Source organism: Pipistrellus kuhlii, unplaced genomic scaffold (assembly GCF_014108245.1).
Source record: "Pipistrellus kuhlii isolate mPipKuh1 unplaced genomic scaffold, mPipKuh1.p scaffold_m20_p_1, whole genome shotgun sequence".
NCBI lineage: Eukaryota > Metazoa > Chordata > Mammalia > Chiroptera > Vespertilionidae > Pipistrellus > Pipistrellus kuhlii.
The window spans coordinates 90,546,596-90,566,418 of record NW_023425404.1 but is presented as its reverse complement, the minus strand read 5'-3'; the positions used below and the strand labels follow the sequence as shown (position 1 = coordinate 90,566,418).

Here is a 19,823-nt window from a genome sequence, read left to right as displayed (position 1 = left end):
ACCAGGGTTATTTCTTCTCGTTGGCTTGCTCCCTTTAGTATTATGAAGTGGCCTTTCTTATCTCTTGTAATGTCCATCACTTTGAGATCTAATTCATCAGATGTAAGTATTGCTACCCCAGCTTTTTTTTCATTTCCATTCTCCTGAAAACCTTTTTCCATCTCTTCACCCTCAGTCTGTGTGCGTCCTTTTCTCTGAAATGGGTTTCTCATAGACAGCACATATATGGGTCTTGTTTTCTTATCCATTCAGTTACCCTATGTCTTTTGATTGAAGCATTTAATCCATTTACATTTAAAGTTATTATTGATAGGTTCTTATTTGATGCTATTTTTATTCTATACCCTTGGGTTCCTTCTTCGCTTCCTATTTCTTTATTTTTACAGTAGACCCTTTAGTATTTCTTGCATTGCTGGTTTGGTGGAGATAAATTCCTTTAGTCTTTTTTCGTCTGTGAGGCTCCTGATTTCACCATCAGTTTTGATTGATAGATAGCCTTGCTGGGTACAGTATTCTTTATTCAGACCCTTCCTTTGCACGACTTTGTATATTTCATCCCATTCCCTTCTGGCCTGATGAGTTTCTGTTGAGAAATCAGTTGCTAGTCTGATGGGGGTTCCTTTATATGTAACTTTTTGTCTCTCTCTGGCTGCTTTTAAGATTCTTACTTTGTTGTTGGTGTTTGCCAATTTATTGTATAATGTGCCTTGGCGTCGGTCTTTTGGGATTCATTTTACTTGGGACTCTGCGAGCATCTTGTATTTGTGTGGGTTTTTTTTCTCTATCTCAGTAAAGTTTCTGTCATTATTTCTTGAAATTCGTTTTCCATGTCTTCCTCAGTTTCCTTTTCTTCTGGAATCCCTGTCATTCAAATATTGTTTTGTTTTGTATTGTCCCAAAGCCCTCGTAGGCTCTCCTCCTGCTTTTTAATTTCTTTTTCTTCTAGAAGCTGCTCTAAATGGGTATTTTTTTTCCATGTTGTTTTCTATCTCACGGATGAAGTCCTCTACTTCTTCTAGTCTACTCTTAATGCTTTCTATTGAGTTCTTCATAGTAGCTATGTCATTTTTCATTTATTCTTGGTTCATCTTCATTTCTTCTTGGTTCTTCTTCATTTCGTCTTGGTTGTTTCTCATATTGTCAAATTTGTCTTCCATTCTTTTTAGCCATCTTATGATCATTACTCTGAATTCTTGCTCTGGTAGGTTGCTTGCCTCTAACTCGCTTACTTCCTTTTTTGGTGATGTCTGGTTTTCTTTCATGTGCGGGCTATTTTTTTGTCTCCTCATGGTCTCTCTTTTCAGGATGTCTGGTTATGTAATTCTCTCCTGTGTTGATTTAAAGGCACAAAATACAACACTACCAGATACTACACAAAAGGCACTGAACAGGAATGTATTTGCGATATTAATAACCTCCAATAAAGGTGACCACTAGAGAAAGGCAAATTAGGTGATAGGAGAGAAAGAAGAAAAGTAAAACAAACAAACAAACAAACAAACAAACAAAAAATGACGAGGGATAAAGAGAAAAAAGAAAAGAAAAGAAAAAAAAGTAGTGCTGAAATGAAATTGGGAAACAGGAAAAAAAAGAGTTTGAGAGAGAGAGAGAGAGAGAGAGAAAGGGAGAGAAAAGAAGACTAAGAGAGTAAAGGGGATTTTACGAAGATACTGAGTGCTGGTCTGTCTCTGGTGACACTACTTGATGCTCACGGCTGCCCTCATGATAACTGAAGGTTCTCAGTCAGTGGCAGACCCGGCTCCAGCCCAGATCCAGGCCCCATAATGACTGACATATTAACTATATATATGTGGAGAAAATTCCAATAGAACAACCACTAATCCCTGCAAATGCCAGCAGCAATACTTGGAGATTAATACAATCCAGAACACCCACTAATATCAATCAAGGCTAGGATAAACAGAAGTACAAAACAAAGAAAAACAAAGCAATTCAAAAATTCTAGGCAATAATAACAAACGAATAAGTATATCAATCTTACTAAAAAGCATAAAAATTTAATATAATCAACATTCACAGAAACAACCACAAAAGGACAGAGAGGAAAACAGTTTTTGTGTGTGTGTGTTTTTTAATAGTTACTATAGCGAGGAGAGTGGTATTTATGCACTTGGATCAGGTGGTTGGAAATTAGATATATAAGTAGGGTGAGAATTTTAGCAGGGGATATGCAGGTAGAATAGGCAAAAACTAAAGCCCGAAAGCGTTAAGATAACCAAGAGACAAAAAGGGGAAAGGTTAGTAAGAGAGTGATGGTGTAGAAAGAGTTGAGCGATGCTATAGTAGAGATGAAAATAGAATGAAAACTAATCTCAATGTAAAATAAAGTGAAAATAAAATGGTACTTAAAAAAAGGAAACAAAAAATGCAAAATGGCAGAGGTAATGATGATTGAAATTGAAAAATATAATAATTGAAAAGGTAAAATCAAGTGAGGAAAAAAGAAAAAAAATTCATTTCTTAAATAAAAGAGTAAAAAATGAAAATAAATTAAAAGATGTAAAAAATGAAAATAAAATATAAAACAGAAAAATTAGCATAAAAGTGCAATAGTGTTCATTCACTTCCTCTGTTATTCTATTTGGCACGCCTGTTTCTCGCTCCAATCAGTATTGCAGTTCCCTGCATTCCACTGCACCTAATTTTTGTAAGCTAGTCCTTAATTTTAAGTAGGCTATTTCTTAGTTATTTTCGCCCGTTTATTTTTGATTAATTAAAAGTAATAAAAAAAAAAAAAGGAAAGGAAAAAGAGGGGGGAAATGTCAGTTTGTAATTTAGCCCCTACGTGGCATTGTTTCTGGATTGACTTTCCCGTCATTTTGGCTGCTGTAGCCTTCTTTCTCTATGGCACTCTCTATGGTTTGTTGAGGTAGGCTGCCTTGGTGCTGGCTCCCATATGGTCTCTTCCTGCTCTGAACCCATTTCCAGGAATGCAATTTTCCCCTGCAGTCTCCCAAGATATGCCAAACTGGGCAGTGTTCCCTAGTACTCAGAAGCAAGGGGGTGAATGGGACCAGACACAGGATGGGTCTTCGCCAATGTGTCCAGATATTCCGCTTTTGGCAGGACAGTCCTGATTCTTTACAATTTGTCCCCCATCCCTTGGCGTTTTAAAAAAAGTCTCAATTTTTGGGAAGATCACGCCAAACCCAGCACTGGGTCTTGCAGCACACAATTCTTGCTGCAGCTATCGCAGTGTGGACCCAGATCCCTCACGTTATCCCTGGCAAACTCTGACCTTTCGGTGGGTGATTGATGAACTCCCTTGAATCCATGTGTTTGCACCGATTAGGGCGTCCCAGCTGTTCTGTGGTCTCCACTGTTGTGGGTTTTTCAGTCCTCAGATAAGCTCCTCTTTTCTTTGTAAGATGGAGTAGTTTTCCCTCTGATCCCATCGCTCTAGGAGAGGTCTCCGCAGCAGTGCGGGCTGCTTGGTCAGGAAATCCTGTCCAACAGACCTTTACCTTCTCTTAGAGTTCTGCTACCCCTTAGCTTGCCAACTAACAGTCCCCGAGCGACACTCAGGGAGTTGTTCCTTCTCTGTCTGCTCTGGGACTAGGCTCAGAACAGGTCCATCTGTTTGGCCGCCATTTTGTCTCTATTCATGTATGTTTTCTAAAAAAAGGATATTAAAAAAAAAACCATACACCAATTTTGGGAATTTAAGCTTGATACAATACTATCATTTAATTCATAGATACTGTTCAAATTTCACTGGTTATCTCAATGGTCTTAATAGCAAGAAGTAAAACAAAAGTAGAAACTTTTAACCTTCTCCCCGCCCCCCACCTTACTTTCTCATCCTGGATTACATGTTTTACTTAGTAGTTTTTTTGACTTTTCATGTCAAATTATTCTTTTTCTTTGTCTTATTTGGGGTTTTCTGATTCTTCCCTCCTATGAATAAATTCGGATTTTGTCTTTTTTTATTTTTATTTATTTTTATTTTTTTATGAATAGTGTTGTGGGGTCGAACCCTGGGTTCAAAATAAGACCACCGGAGGCTGATAATTTATTTAAAAAGCAAACAAGAATTTATTGAACTGGCCAGGGCAGCCGCAAGAGTACCACGAATTTATTGAACTGGCCAGGGTAGCCGCAAAAGTACCACACGCAGGCAGACCCTACACGACTGTGAGGCTTTAGGGGCAAGTAGTTATTTTTGAAGGTTCTGAGAAGGAAAACCCTCATTCTACAACAAACTGTAGTTTGGAATTTTCTGCTGTTCTTCCTAGATAAAATGTTGTTTTCTAGTTTGTTTTAGCCCGTTTGAAGAATGATGAAGATACACTTAGCTGTCTGACCTTGCAGGCCAGAGACCAGATATACCCACAGTCTCAATACCATGCCAGGTGCATTTTTTTTTTTTTTAAATTAGATAGAACAGCATTGTTTTCGAGGCCAGCATTGAGATAACCACTAAGTGTACATAGGGCTGGCTCTTTAATGAAAAAGAAAGTTCTGCCTGTAACCTTGCCCAGAACTTGAACTATCCTCCCTAAGCCCATTGCGTGATGAACAAAGCGAGTAAGTGAAGGTCAAAGTCAGAATAGTAGGGTTAAAATTCAAACAGTAGTTTTTACCCAAGTATGATTGCTACCATATTTCAAATAGAACAGTAATGCTCTGTTCTTCTTAGTGCATTGTATCAGGAAGCATGTGATGTTTTGTTGTATTATTGGTTATGTTAATCTTTATTATTAGTTAAGGTGGTCTATCCTATGTTTCTCACTATAAAATTGATAAAATATTTCATACTTTTATTAATTTTGGGAAGAGATAATTTGATACCCTATAAATACCCTATTTCTCATCCAACTTTTACCTATTAATTTTTGCATTCATTTATAATTTATTATCCCAGATTTAGCCAGAAGAAACTCCCTTCAGTTTGTTTTTTGTATTCTTTTGATTGATCTATAGTACATTATTCTTTGGGTACTTGCTTCTTTTCTGTTACAAGACATCCCAGGTTCATCTTGTACTTTTCTATAATAGCCCTATAATCAGCTGTTTCTCCAAAGAGCACTGGTAATAGAGGTATTTAGAATCAAGATTAAGTCATCATGTCACTCTGGAGTGACATTGATTCTGGACTCTCTGGACAGATGATTTTATATGAAGCATATATATATATTTCATGTATACACATTTGCATCTCTATATATACATCTTTCTATAGTTGTATATCTATCTACACTAATAAAAGAGAAACATGCAAATTGGCTGCACCTCCATGATGCCCACCAGCAAATCAGGAGTTAATATGCAAATTAACCCAACATAGGTGGTGGGTTAATTTAGCATACACAGGCACTGAGCAAAGACTGAAGGCCCGAGTGAAGACTGAAGACTGAAGGTGACTGAAAACTGAAGATTGGAGGGGCTTGGCTTCTTCAGTGTGGCTAGAGCAAAGGTCCCGGTGCCAGAGGAAAACCAGTGCTGGCAGCGAGGGGAAGGAAGGCCTATTGCATGAATCTTTGTGCAACAGGCCTCTAGTAATTATGTAAAACCATAAGTTTACACTGATACCTCTATCCTAGTCTAACATCATGGGATTTATTCAGCTCTTCTGTTTTTCCATATTTGTACTGTGCTTCTCTGACTGTGAGGAATATGGCTACAAGTATCCCTACTACATTTACTTGTTTGATTTGTAATCCTGTATGTAGCCATTTTCCTGACTCATGAATCTCCTTCTTGACCCTGGTCCCACCATATATGTGGCCACATGGGTTGACTTGCTGCTGGTTCCCATCACTACATTGAAAATTAATGTTTAACTACATTTTTTCCTTCTTTCTCTTTAATTTTCAGGTCTTCCAAGATTTTCCAGTCAACCAGAACATTCTTCAGTTTATGCTGGGGACAGTGCAATTCTGAATTGTGAAGTTAATGCAGATTTGGTTCCATTTGTGAGATGGGAACTGAATAGGCAGCCTCTTCTTCTGGATGGTAGATTTCTCAAACTTCCAAGTGGGACACTGGTTATCAGCAACACAACTGAAGGAGATGGGGGACTTTATCGCTGCATAGTTGAAAGTGGTGGGCCACCAAAGTACAGTGATGAAGCTGAATTGAAAGTTCTTACAGGTATTCAGTTATTATCAGAGCTGATGGTGTTATGTTTATTGATGGATAAAGTTTGTTCTGTTAGAATTTTTTTAAGAAACACTTAAAAATGTGCTGTGATATATTAGCATAAAGTGTCTCAATTTCTTATAAGGGCAGAAAAGAAGAAAACATACAAGAAAGATCTACACTAATGAATATTTTTGTCAGTAAATATTTATCAAGCAGTAAAGTATATTCAATGTCTATCGCATTCTTCTTGACCAAAAAAGCATTAGCTCTGTGTCTTTTGTCAGGTCTCCCCACTTTTTTGAGTTTGGTTACTTCCCTATAATAAAATTTTTTTTTTTTTTATAGTTAAGTCGTTTTACTTGTAAGAGTTAGAGTCTCACTCAGGTTAGTTCATACGAGAGTAGGGTAGAGTGGTAGCTGTTACTATAGTAGCTCTCTAGAAACTGATAAGCAAGAGATCTTGGATCTTTATAATACTTTCTCATTTTAATGTAAAACCAGCTCCTCTTCTCATCTTTTCTTCTCTTGGTAGGTTCTCACTCTGTCTGCTCCTATTGGTTTTCCTCATACATGTTTTGTGCTATCTTTACTCAACTGTGTAATAACTTCTTACCCATAACTTTCTCTCACCCGTAGCTCATCGTAGTCCCTTTAGCTTCTTTATGTTTCATGACCTTTCAGTTTCTAAACCCATTGCTAGGTGCCTGATGCTTTCTGCATTTCTTCTTTTAAATGTGAGTTTATGAACATAATTGGACCATCCCTATGTTGTGTGGGTAGTTTTTATATATAACTAGAGGCTTAGTGCACAAAATTCGTGTATGGGTAGAGTCCCTAGTGGCTGCTGGCTACCAGCTGGGGCCTCCCTTCCCCAGCTGCTGGCTGGCGCCTTCCTTCATTCTGTGCTGCCCCCTGTTCTATTAGAATTTTTGATCAGCACACATCATAGTGAGCGATCACACACCTGGTTGGTCCAACTCCCAAGAGGACACTTTGCATATTAGGGGTGTGTGTGTGTGTGTGTGTGTGTGTGTGTGTGTGTATATATATATATATATATATATATATATATATATATATATGAATGATATAACCAGAAGTTAAATTGCTGAGTCATAGGCAGTTCAATTTTTAATTTTTTGAGGGCCTTCCATGCTGTATTCCACAGTGGCTGCACCATTCTGCATTGCCACCAACAGTTCCCATTGCACAAGGGTCCCCTTTTCTACACGTTCTAACCAACACTTGTTTATTGATTTATTGATGATAGCCGTTCTGACAGGTGTGAGGTGATATCTCATTGTGGTTGTAATTTGCATTTATCTGCTGATGATTGGTGAGCATTTTTTCATGTGTCTAATGGCCATCTGCATATTCTCTTTAGAGAAGTGTTTATGCAGGTCCTCTGCCTATTTTTTATTGGATTGTTTATTTTCTTGATGTACAAGTTTTTTATGAGTTTTGGATATTAACCACTGATTGGATATATCATTGGTGAATATGTTCCTCCATTCAAGTAGGTTGTCTTTTCTTTTTGTTGATAGTTTCTTCTGCTGTGCAAAATCTTTTTAGTGCGATATAGTCCTATTTGTTTATTTTTTCTTTTGTTTCTCTTGCATGAGAAGATATATCAGAAAAAACACTGCCAAGAGAAATGTCTGAGATTTTTCTGCCTATGTCTTTTACTATGAGTTTTATGATTTCGAGTCTTACATTTAACTCTTTAATCCATTTTGAGTTTATTTATGTATATGGAATAAGAAGAAAGTTTAGTTTCATTTTTTTGTGCTTATCTATAAATTCAGTTTTCCCAACACCATGTTTTTTGAGTAGACTGTCTTTAGCCCATTGAATGTTCTTGCCTTCTCTGTCAGAGATTGATCATAATGGCAGTGGTATATTCCTGGGCACTCTATTCTGGTTCATTGGTCTATATGTCTGTTTTTATGCCAGTTCCATGCTGTTTTGATTATTACTACGGCCTTGTAGTATAATTTGATATCAGGTAGTGTAACACCTCCAACTTTGTTCTTTATCAAATTGCTGTAGCTATTCAGGGTCTTTTGTGGTTTCATATAAATATATATATTATTTGTTTTAGTTCTGTGAAATATTCCATTGGTATTTTGGTAGGGATTGATTGCATTGAATCTGTATATTACTTTGGGTAATAGGGACATTTTAATGATGTTAATTTTTGTTATCTTTGAGTATAGTATTCCATTCATTTGTTTATTCTTAAAAAAAAATTTTTTTTTTTAATTCAGAGGCACAGTTTCCTTGAAGAATGCAAACTTCTGATCTCTTATAGAATTTTTGGGAAGAAATTGTTTTCGTGTGTTGGTTACAACACACAGGAGTGGATCAGTGCTAGTCAGAGAAGCATCTTTTATGTTTGATTAGATAGGTGACAGCCAGTTAATGTCAGTCTTAGAAGCAATTGATTCTGTTGCTAAATGACTGACATTTAAAGCCTGAGGCTGTCACTGATTGGTTGATTCTCAAAGGCATGTTCACTGAAGGGAGTTGTGCCTGATCTGTTAGACAATTGTTACCATGTCTACAGAACCATCATCATTTGGTTGTTACCATGGCTATAAAGCATTTTTCCCTAAGATTATGGGGACAGGAGTCACATCTCTTTGCCTGAGAATTTTTTTCCCCCTCAAAATTTAGTACAGTACTAGAAATATAACAAAGACTCAAGATGGCAGCGTAAGTAAACACCTAAACTGCTGCCTTGCACAATACTTTCAAAATTACAACTAAAAGACAAAAGGTCTATCACCCAGAGCTGGCTGAATGGAAGTTCTACAACCAAATGGAAAGAAAGGGGAGCATTCAGTACACAAATGCTGAAAAACAGATAAGCGGGCGCGATACAGGCTGGCAGCGGATGCTTGCTGGCGATGGGCATTGCTTTCTTCAACCTGAAGGGGAGATGCGGGAGACCCAAACACCTACGGGGAGAAGCTGGACTGTCTGCCATCGGGTCGGAAAGTGAAGGTGGCTGGCTTGCAGAGCTGCATGGAGGAATAATTGTTTGCTGTGCTGGGGCACGAGATGTGGGGACGTGGTTGGAGGCGCGGGATGGCTCACTGCCAGCCATTGCTGTTTGCTACGCCCTAGCCTAGTGACACCCTGAGGCTCTGCCCTGCACAATCTACCAACCCACCCAAGCTCCAGGCAGCAGCTTTTGCATCTGAATGGCCTTCCCTATTGCAACTAAACCTAGCAAACTTGTCAGACAGCTCCAGAACCTCCAAATATTGACAGAAAACCTTCCCTACGTGGTGAAAGAAATAGACTTAAAAGTTTAGGAAGCACACAGAAACACAAACAAGAGGAATCCAAAGAGGACCACACCAAGACACATCATAATTAAAATGCCAAGGGCAGTGTAGAAACCAAGATGGCAGCATAGGGTAGACACCCGAATGCAGCCTACCACAACACATTTGAATTTAGAACTGAAAAACGGGGGAGGAATTGCCCTGAAGTGCCGGACGGCTAGCTGGGAGGAGGCTCTGCCATCTGGGAAGGAGAGAGAAAGCACGCTGAACCTCAGGAACTGTGCAGGTATGGAGAACTGTGTGCGCGAAAAGGCGCTGGCTTACTCCTGGCGCGAAGAGGAAGGGCCGGACTGAGATTGCTGCTGGCTTACTCCTGGTGCGCAGAGAGGGCGGGCCGGACTGAGTTCGCTACTGGATTACTCCCAGTACAGAGAGGGTGGACAGCTAACGCGCAACTGGCTTTCTTGTTCGAGAGGAAAACAGAATCAGCCTATTGCTCTGATAGACGGCCCCAGACAGGGAGAGACCAGACTGTCAGGCAGTGGGCAGAGATCTCTCGGAGGTGTGTGAAGTCAGGGGCCATTATTGCGGGACTTGGGGAGGAGCCCAAGAGAAAACAAAGTTTGTCTGCACCAACCCGAGACTCCGCCCCATCTCTGGCTGAGCACAGAAACTCTCCTAGAGGCTGGCTTTCTCTAAGGAGGGACTGGAAGGAACCCAAAGCTTGTCTGTGCTTTTACCAAGGAGGTGCGCGCGTCTGTAACCAATCTTCCGAAACTCTCCGAGAACAGGTCTTTTCTAAGGCGAGACTGACAGGGAACCAAAGATTGTCTGTGCCACCCCGAGACCCCGCCCTATCCAAGCGGAGTACAGAAGCCCTCCTAGCTGAGACTCTGTTGATCCTCACAGCCAATTGCCTTGGAGATCAACGCTTCCCAGTGATACCAACAATAAGCAAGGCTGCACACACAGCCCACAAAGGGCTACACCAAGACTGTCCACCGCAGGTAACTGGGAAGCACACAGAGGAATCCAAAGAGGACCACACCTCTGTGTGCTTCCTTCTGGGTTCTACCAGAACACCTAGCACACAAAGCTATTCCATCAAATCAGGGAAACAACTAAAATGCAGACAAGAGGAAGGAGACAAAGGAAGGAGATGGAGGAAAAGAAAAGATTTGACATTGAGTTCAAAACTACAGTTATAAGGTTATTCAACAATATCCTAAAAAAGGCCGATAAAATAAATGAGACCTATGAGGATATGAAAAGGGAGCAACTAGAAATAATAAGGGATCAACAAGAAATGAAGAAAACATTGTCTGAAATAAAAAATATTATACAAAGTCCTAAAAACAGACTGGAAGATCACAAGAATCAAGACAAAGATTTAGAACATGAAGAGCCAGAGGATACTCCTCTGCAGAAGGGAGAAGATAAGAGAATCCAGAAAGTTGAAGATAGTGTAAGAAATCTCTGGACAATTTCAAGCGAACCAACACCAGAATTATGGGGATTCCAGAAGAAGAGAGAGAGCAAGATACCGGAAGAATACTGGAAGAAATAGTGACAGAAAACTTCCCCCACCTGGGGAAAGAAATAGACTTACAAATCCAGGAAGCCCACAGAACCCCAAACAAAAGGAATCCAAGGAGGACCACAACAAGACACATCATAATTAAAATTCCAAGAGCAAAAGACAAAGAGAGAATATTAAAAGCAGCAAGAGAAAAGCAGGTAGTTACCTATAAAGGAACACCCATACAATTGTCAGCTGATTTCTCAACAGAAGTCATGCAGGCCAGATGGGAATGGCAAGAAATATTCAAGGTGATGAATAGCAAGAACCTACAGCCAAAAATAATCTACCCAGCAAAGCTATCACTCAGAATCAAAGAACAGTTAAAGAGCTTCACAAATAAAAAAAAGCTAAAAGAGTTCATCACTGCCAAGAATTATATGAATTGCTGAAGGAGGTTATTTAGGAAGGAGTTTATATAAACCAGAATTATATGAATTGCTGAAGGAATTTATTTAGGAAGAGGAAGAAGATAAAGATAAAAATTATGATCAACAAATACATAACTATCAATAAGTGAATCTAAAAACCAAAGGAATTAAAAAAATCTGATGAACAATATTAACTGGTGAATATAATAGAATCAGAGGCATGGAAGGGGAGTGGACTAACGATTCTCAGGGAAAAGGGGACTGGGGGTGCGGAAAGAGACTGAACAAAAACTGTACCTATGGATGAGGACAATGGGGGATGGGGAAAGGACAGAGGGTAGGGTGGGAACCTGGTGGAAGGGAGCAATTGATGGGGGGAAGAGGATCACATTTGTAGTAATCTGAACAATAAAGATTTATTAAAATAAAATAAAATAAAATGCCAAGGGCTAAAGACAAAGGGAGAATCTGAAAGAAGCAGGAAAAAAACAGTAGTAAAACAGTTAGTTACCTACAAGGGAGTACCCATACGAATGTTAGCTGATTTCTCAACCTAAACTATGCAGGCCAGAAGGGAGCAGCAAGAAATATTCAAAGTGATGAACAGCAAGAACCTACAACCAAGATTGCTCTACCCAGCAAAGTTATCATTCAGAATTGAAGGTCAGATAAAGAGCTTCACAGAAAAGAAAAAGCTAAAGGAGTTCATTACCAGCAAACCAGGATTACATGAAATGCTGAAGGATATTCTTTAAAAAGAGTAAGAAGAAGAAAGAGGTAAAGATAAAAATTATAAACAACAAAAAGACATAAAATAAATACCTACCAACAAGTGAATCTAAAAATCAAGTGAATAAAAAGTCTGAAGAATAGAGTGGACTGATGAATATAATGGAATCAGGGACATAGAAAGGGAGTGGAAGGACAATTCTTAGGAGGTAGGAGGTTTGAGGGGTGTGGAAAGAGATTGGACAAAAGTCTTACACCTATGTATGAAGATAGTAGTGGGGGGTAATGGCATGGCGTGAGGAATCAGGTGGAGGGGAGCTATGGGGGAAAAAAAGAGGAACACCTGTAATAATCTGAACAATAAATATTTATTAAAAAAGAGAAATATCATACCATTAAAACTTAGAGAATGTATCTTTTATCTGTAAGAATGTGGCTTTTCATATGTCCAAAAGAGCAACTATTTATTTATTTTAATTTTTTAAAAATATATTTTATTGATTTTTTACAGAGAGGAAGGGAGAGAGATAGAGAGCTGGAAACGTTTATGAGAGAGAAACGTCGACCAGCTGCCTCTTGCACACCCCCAACCGGGGATGTGCCCTTGAACAGAATCGAACCCAGGACCTTTCAGTCCGCAGACTGACTCTCTACCACTGAGCCAAACCGATTTCGGCAAAAAAGAGCAACTATTTAAAGTGAACACACATACAGCAGTAACCTGATAGTTGCACTGTTATAAATGAAAGGATTGACAAACTAAATGAACCAAGTTAAAGATGAAACTCAGATTTTTAGAAGTAACACACTGACACAGGGAACAAAAGGAAACCTTTTATGATATCACTAGAGTAGGGCAGATGCTGCTCAGTCTCTTCTCTGTTTGTTCCAGTCATAAGGCATTTGCTTGTTCCTATATTTTAAAGTAAAGAGGATTCATGTTACACCTCCCTCAGTTAACTTGTAAGTACATTGAAGACAGGAGCTATAACTTATATACATTTTTAAGGCCCCAGAGGACCTGGCACAGTGATTTGCACATAAAAGTTATTTAAGAAACTAAAGGCCTGGTGCATGAAATTCATGCACTGGCGGCAGAGGGGTGTCCCTCAACCTGGCCTGGCTCTCTCGCAGTCTGAGAGCCCTTGGGGAATGTTTAATGTGGAGCGTAGGCTAAGCCAGCAGTCGGACTTTCTTAAGTGCTGCCATCGAGGTAGAAGAGGCTCCTGCTACTGTGGCTGCACTTGCCAGCCATGAGCCCAGCTCAGGGATTCTGGCTGAGCAGTACTCCCCCTGTGGGAGTGCACCAAACACCAGAGGGCAGTTCCTGCATTGAGCATCTGCTCTCTGGTGTTCGGTGCATGTCATCCCTGGTGATCAGTGCGTGTCATAGAGACTGGTAGTTCTGCAGTTCGATTGATTTGCATGTTAGTCTTTTTATTATATAGGATATTAGAATACAGGATGTGTGTGTTTTTTGCAAATAAAATATAGAGATATTCTATGTGGTGGATAAAATTGAACATGAATCATCTTGTTGCTAAGAAAGTATCAAAACTGTAAAATTAATGAATTTAGTGTGGTAGTAAACATATTGCAACCATACAATTCACTGGTACAGATTAAAGAAAATTCACTGGGAATAGAAAGGGATAGAGAGGGATGGGAAAATTCTTCATCAATGATAGGTACTTGTTCTTTAGCTCACGTTCCTTTAAAGAAACTGAATATGGTTTCCACTTTCTCCTTAAGAACTTTAAGCTAAAATCTAGAAGGATAAATAAGAGTTAATAAATGTCTGTAATTCTTTAAAAGAACCAAGCAATATAAATCTATGGCATTAAAATGAGTATCCCAAGAGTCCTTGTCTTTGGAAATGTCCTCAAAATGCCCTAAAAGTTTTCAACGGCAAGCAAAATGATATAGATTAAAGTTGCCATTATGAAAAGACATTTTTCATGGACATAGATTATATTTAATGAAGGCCTGAGGAGGGGCATGGAGTGGGGTAGAAGAGGGCCAAGAGTGGGAGGAGATATTTTGAAAAACTTAAGTAGGAAAAATGTTAATCGGGATAATGGAAACATTTCAGATTGAGTGTATTATTGTGCTAAAGAAATAAGTCAGTTTCAGAGTTCCTACTATGTGTCCAGCCTATTGTTAAATGTTGAACATAAAAAGGAAAATTGAACAGATCCTATTTCTTTCAAATGGATGACAGATAATCCTATCTAATAAAAGAGTAATATGTAAATTGACCGTCACTCCAAGACATAAGATAGCTGTCCCCATATGGTCAAAGATGGCTGCCCTCATGTGGACACAAGATGGCCACCACAAGATGGCCAGCAGGGGAGGTCAGTTGGGAGGGACCAGGCCTGCAAGGAAGGGCAGTTGGGCGGGGGGGGGGGGCAGTAAGGGGCAATCAGGCCAGCCTGAGAGCAGTTAGTCATCGATCAGGCTGGCAGGGGAGTGGTTAGTGCTGGTCAGGCTTTCAGTTAGGGGCAATCAGGCAGAGGCAGGTGAGTGGTTGGCAACCAGCTCTCCTGGATTGTGAGAGGGATGTCCGATTACCCGTTTAGGCCCAATCCTGGTGCGTAGGACATCCCTCAAGGGCTCCCAGATTGGAGAGGGTGCAGGCTGTGCTGAGGGACACCCCCCACCCTGTGCATGACTTTCATGCACTGGGCCTCTAGTTACACAAATAGTTATCACACTGTGAAATTGGCATTAGGCTGCGGGCTTGCACAGATTCCCCTGACAGCCCTGATGGAAATGGGACAAAGAAGGGTTAGGTGAGGCATTTAAATACATGTAAAGTTATTGACAGATTTTTTTCCAACAAACAAATAACGACATTAGTTTAGTTGGGGGTGGGGGGGGGATGGGTAGCTGGAGGGTGGCAATAGTTGCCAGACATGTATCACATTCGAAAGATAAAAAGAAACCAGGAAAATTCTCTTCCAAGACATAGTGGGGGAAAATATTCATAACTTCCTTCCTTCTGTGCTTACTAGGAATTTATTTTTCCCCCTCATAATTAAAATCACACACATACTCAAGTCCTGAGTTTTGTGAGCATATTATATATTCAAGACATCAACTAAGCATGGTATTGTCAAGTGTGTGATTATAAGGTAAGGGTTAAACGGAAGGGAGTGTTTCAGACATGGGAAGACTGGATAGAAGGTTGAAAAGCACTGTTTTCCTACTTGGAAAAAAACCTGCACTTTTAAGCTCCCCAAAATACATGTGTCTGTGTGTGCGCGTGCTTGTGCAGATGTATTTCGGTAGGATTTAAAAACAATTTTTAAAATCATGCTCTCTATTGCTGTGCTGCAAGCATGGAGCAGCCCCCTTAGGATCCTGTGACAAAAGCTGCAGCAGAAGCACCAACTGGCAGCACTGTTTATGCCGCTTTCAAAGCCACCCTCTCCCCATTACCCCACTGGAAACCACAATCTCTGAGCCTGGGTCACCCCTGGGGACCTGGAACTGAATCTGGGAGCCTAGGAACCTGGTTCCTCCAGAAAACTTTACTGCGTGTGCGAGCAAGGGCTCTAGTCCTGGTGCAGGGGAATGCACCACAAGCTGCCTCTGCCTGGTGCTTGACTGTGGCTCTACCTCTCTGGGTGAGGTGCAGGAACTGAGCCTGCTGCATGGGGCGGGGCTGAAGATGGTGGCTCGGTTGGTATATAAGGCCGGTGGTGCTGGTTTAACTTCTGACTTGGGTTATTTATTTGGGGATCGCACAAAGCGCACAGGCTAGTGGAAGTGGTTGTGGTGGTGGTGGCTACAGAGGCCACCACAGATGGTAATTTAAAAAAAAAAAGGCCTCAGTGAGTGATGGGAGCATCATGACTCCTGGGCGCAGGCTGGAGCTTTGGAATTTTTGGGGTGCGGCAGGAGTGCTGAGAGAAAAGTGAGTGTCTGGGACCCAGCAGCCGCTACAGATGCCCTGGCCTGGTTTTTGTTTGGCTCTGCTGAGTGCCAGGCAGCTCAAGTGAACCACTCCAGTCACAACAGCAATCCACTTTACCGCAGCTGAAGGCAACTGGATTGCCTCCATCCTATTTGTTTAGACACTTGCCAGGAGCTCTGCAGTCAATGGAGCCACCAAGTCCTTGCTCTTGGTCGCCGCCCCCCCTTCGTGGGGCTGACAGGACTGGACACTCCAGTGGTGGAGCTGATGGAATTGGGCACCACCATCTTGTGGCTATGGGCACCACCATCTTTGTTGAGGAGTAATGGTCAATTTGCATATCTCCTCTTTATTATATAGGATGTTTGCTTATTTAAATGAAATTTTCTGGTTTCAATTTGCTTAAAATATTTTACTATATGAACCACACAGGCTGAATATGAATTTATCATTCTCTTTCTTTTTTTAAAATATATTTTATTGATTTTTGTATAGAGAGGAAGGGAGAGAGATAGCTAGAAACATCAATGAGAGAGAGTCATCAATCAGCTGCCTCTTGCACACCCCCTACTGGGGATATGCCCGCAACCAAGGTACTTGCCCTTGACCGGAATCGAACTGGGGCCCTTCAGTCCCCAAGCTGACGCTCTATCCATTGAGCCAAACCGGTCCCGGCATGAATTTATCATTTTCATCATTGAAGTTGTAAAGTGCTTTCTTAATAATTATCTTTTATTTAAAAAAAATTTTTTTTCTTAGGTTCCGAGGTCACATCAAACTTGGTATTTTTGAAACAACCTTCTTCTTTAGTCAGAAGCATTGGTCAGAGTGCAGTATTGCCATGTGTTGCTTCAGGACTTCCTCTTCCAACAATTAGATGGATGAAAAATGAGGAGGCACTTGACACAGAAAGGTAATGTGTACCTAAAAACCTTAGCTTGAGACTTGTTCTTATGTGGCAATATTGATTAATAAGAAAATTTATTATCTACTTAAAAATTTAAATACATCATAATCCTTATCATCCTTGACATGTGTTTACATGCTGTATATAATTAAGATGTTTAAAGAAAAAATGCTTTTAAAATATCAAGGGATAATTATTCCATTTGTTCTTTCTGAGCTTCAGTATCCTTAGTTTAAGGCCTCAGGTCCTCCTTCTCTAAATTATTACATTACTGGAGGCCCAGTGCATGAAATTCATGCATTGGGAGAGGAGGGTCCCTCAACTCAGCCTGCACCGTCTTGCAATTGGGACCCCTTGGAAGATGGCCATCTGCTGGCTTATGGCTGGATGGCCTTATGCTGCTGCTCGGCCTGCTGTGCTGGGCCACATGGTCTGTCCTACAAACACCATCGAGTAGGTAAGTGAAGTGTGGAGGCAGGCTCACCCTGAATTCCCTGTGCTTCCCTGAGTCACTGAGTTGTTCAGACTGACTGCTTTCTACAGAGAATGGCACAGGATTGGGCTTAAGCTGGAGGTTGGACATCCCTCTTGCAGTCTGGGACCCCTCAGAGGATGTAGCAGTGTGCCAAGGGACAGGTAGCCAGAGAGGAGCCCAAATTGGGACCAGGCGCCATGCCGCTCATGCTCATCCTAGCCCACTGCACCTGATGTGACTGCTCGGTAGTTCTCTCATGGAATTGGGAGAGGCTCCCACCATGGCAACGGTGCTCACTAGCCATGACCCCGGCTTCTGTGAGAGCACACAGGCCACCAGGGGGAAGCTCCTGCATTGAGCGTCTGTGCCCTGGTTGTCGGTGCGCATTATAGTGACTGGTCATTCCGCTGTAATGGTCGCTTGGGTTTTTATCATATAGATTTCCAGTCCTCACTAGCCTGAAACTTGTTGATAGTAGCTTTTATTCTTTACAAAAACAGTAAAAGAAAATGTATTTCTCCATTGTATGCTCTTGCCTCCTTTGTCAAATATTAATTGAGCATAATGGCTTGCTTGGGTCAATTTCTGGGTTCTCTGTTCTGTTCCATTGGTCTATATGCAGACTGGTACAGCCACTGTGGAAGACAGTATGGAGTTTCCTCAAAAAACTAAAAATGGAACTCCCATTTGACCCAGTAATCCCACTCCTAGGAATATATCCTAAGAAACTAGAAACACCAATCAGAAAGGATATATGCACCCCTATGTTCATAGCAGCACAATTTACAATAGCTAATATAATATTTGGAAACAACCTAAGTGCCCATCAGCAGATGAGTGGATTAAAAAACTGTGGTACATCTACATAATGGAATATTACAGTGCTATAAAAAGAGGGAAGTTTTATCATTTGCAACAGCATGGATGAAACTGGATGAAACTGGAGAGCATTATGCTAAACAAAATAAGCCAGAGAGAGATAAATATCACATGATCTCATTCATATGTGTGATATAATGATCGACATAATTTGATGAATAAGAATAGATCCAGAGACAAATAGCGGGGGGTGGGTTAGAAAGCAACTATAGGACTTGTATACATTCATATTAGCATAACCAGTGGACACAGATACTGGGGCGGTATTGCCTGGTGTGGGAATGGCTGGGGGATGGGGGAGATCAAGCAGGGGAAAAGGAGACATATATAAAACTTTAGACAAAAAAAAAAAAAAAAAAAAAAAAAGGAAAATGTTTCTCATCCTTTTGTTTTTGCCTTTTAAAATATTACCAGCCTTCTATGATACCAAATTCATCTTCTACAAAAGCCTTTTGTGTTAACATCAACCACTAGGTCATCCATATAATCTCCCTCATTACTTCCTGTGGTCTGGATACTTTTTTCAGTTGTATTCTGATAAGAGAAATGAGGTGATTTTGGTGCTGATGGTAGTTAGGTATGTTTGTTTCCCAAACAAGTTATCTCATGCATTGTAAGATGTTTAGTAACATCCCTCACCTCTACTCACTCTATACCTAGTAATTCCTAAGTTGTGACAACCCAAATTGTTTCTAGATATTGCCAGATGTCTCTTGGGAGACAAAATGGTCCCCAGTTGTGGACCATTATTCTAGAGTAGTGCTGTCCAATAGAAATATGATGCAAGCCACATATCTTGCTTAAAATTTTCTGGTAGCTGCATTAAAAGAGTAAGAACTGCATGTGTACTACTAAATACAATATAACCGTCGAAACCGGTTTGGCTCAGTGGATAGAGCGTCGATCTGTGGACTGAAAGGTCCTGGGTTTGATTCCGGTGAAGGGCATGTACCTTGGTTGCGGGCACATCCCCAGTAGGGGGTGTGCAAGAGGCAGCCGATTGATGATTCTCTCTCATCGATGTTTCTAACTCTCTATCCCTCTCTCTTCCTCTCTGTAAAAAATCAATAAAATATATTTTAAAAATATATATATAACTTATGCAGTGTACCAATTAAAGTGCAGTTTAGTTCTACCAAAACAATAAAGTTTGTGTTCAAAACAGTTTGTACATTTAAATGGAAATTAAATAAAAATTTAAAAATGTAGTTCCTCAGTCATTATAGCAACATTTTCAAGTGTCAGTAGTCACATGTGGCTAGTGACTATTGAATTGGATAGAGCAGGCCTAGAGTTTGTCAATTTAGTAATCCAAAGTAAGCAGACATTCTTAATTTGTGTAGTTCAGTAACCAAGACATGAAAAGGAAGATATGTCTAGTCCAATGGTTGGCAAACCACGGCTCTCGAGTCACATGCGGCTTTTTGGCCCCTTGAGTGTGGCTCTGCCACAAAATACCATGTGCTATTGAAACTTTGTGGCCCATGCACAGAAGTCAGTTTTCGGCTCTCAAAAGAAATTTCAGTCGTTGTACTGTTGATATTTGGCTCTGTTGACTAATGA

The 19,823-nt window shown here is 40.4% G+C and overlaps 1 protein-coding gene across 10 annotated transcripts in view; it reads left to right on the top strand.

Annotated features, from left to right (window-relative positions):
* NEO1 (neogenin 1) overlaps positions 1 to 19,823 on the top strand; it is a 339,481-nt gene that overhangs the window by 96,679 nt on the left and 222,979 nt on the right. For all 10 annotated transcript variants that reach the window (XM_036456552.2, XM_045587162.1, XM_036456618.2 and 7 more), the window contains 2 exons: positions 5,839 to 6,114; positions 16,759 to 16,912. In XM_036456552.2, coding sequence (XP_036312445.1) covers positions 5,839 to 6,114; positions 16,759 to 16,912 — 430 coding nt within the window. The remainder of the gene's footprint in view (positions 1 to 5,838; positions 6,115 to 16,758; positions 16,913 to 19,823) is intronic.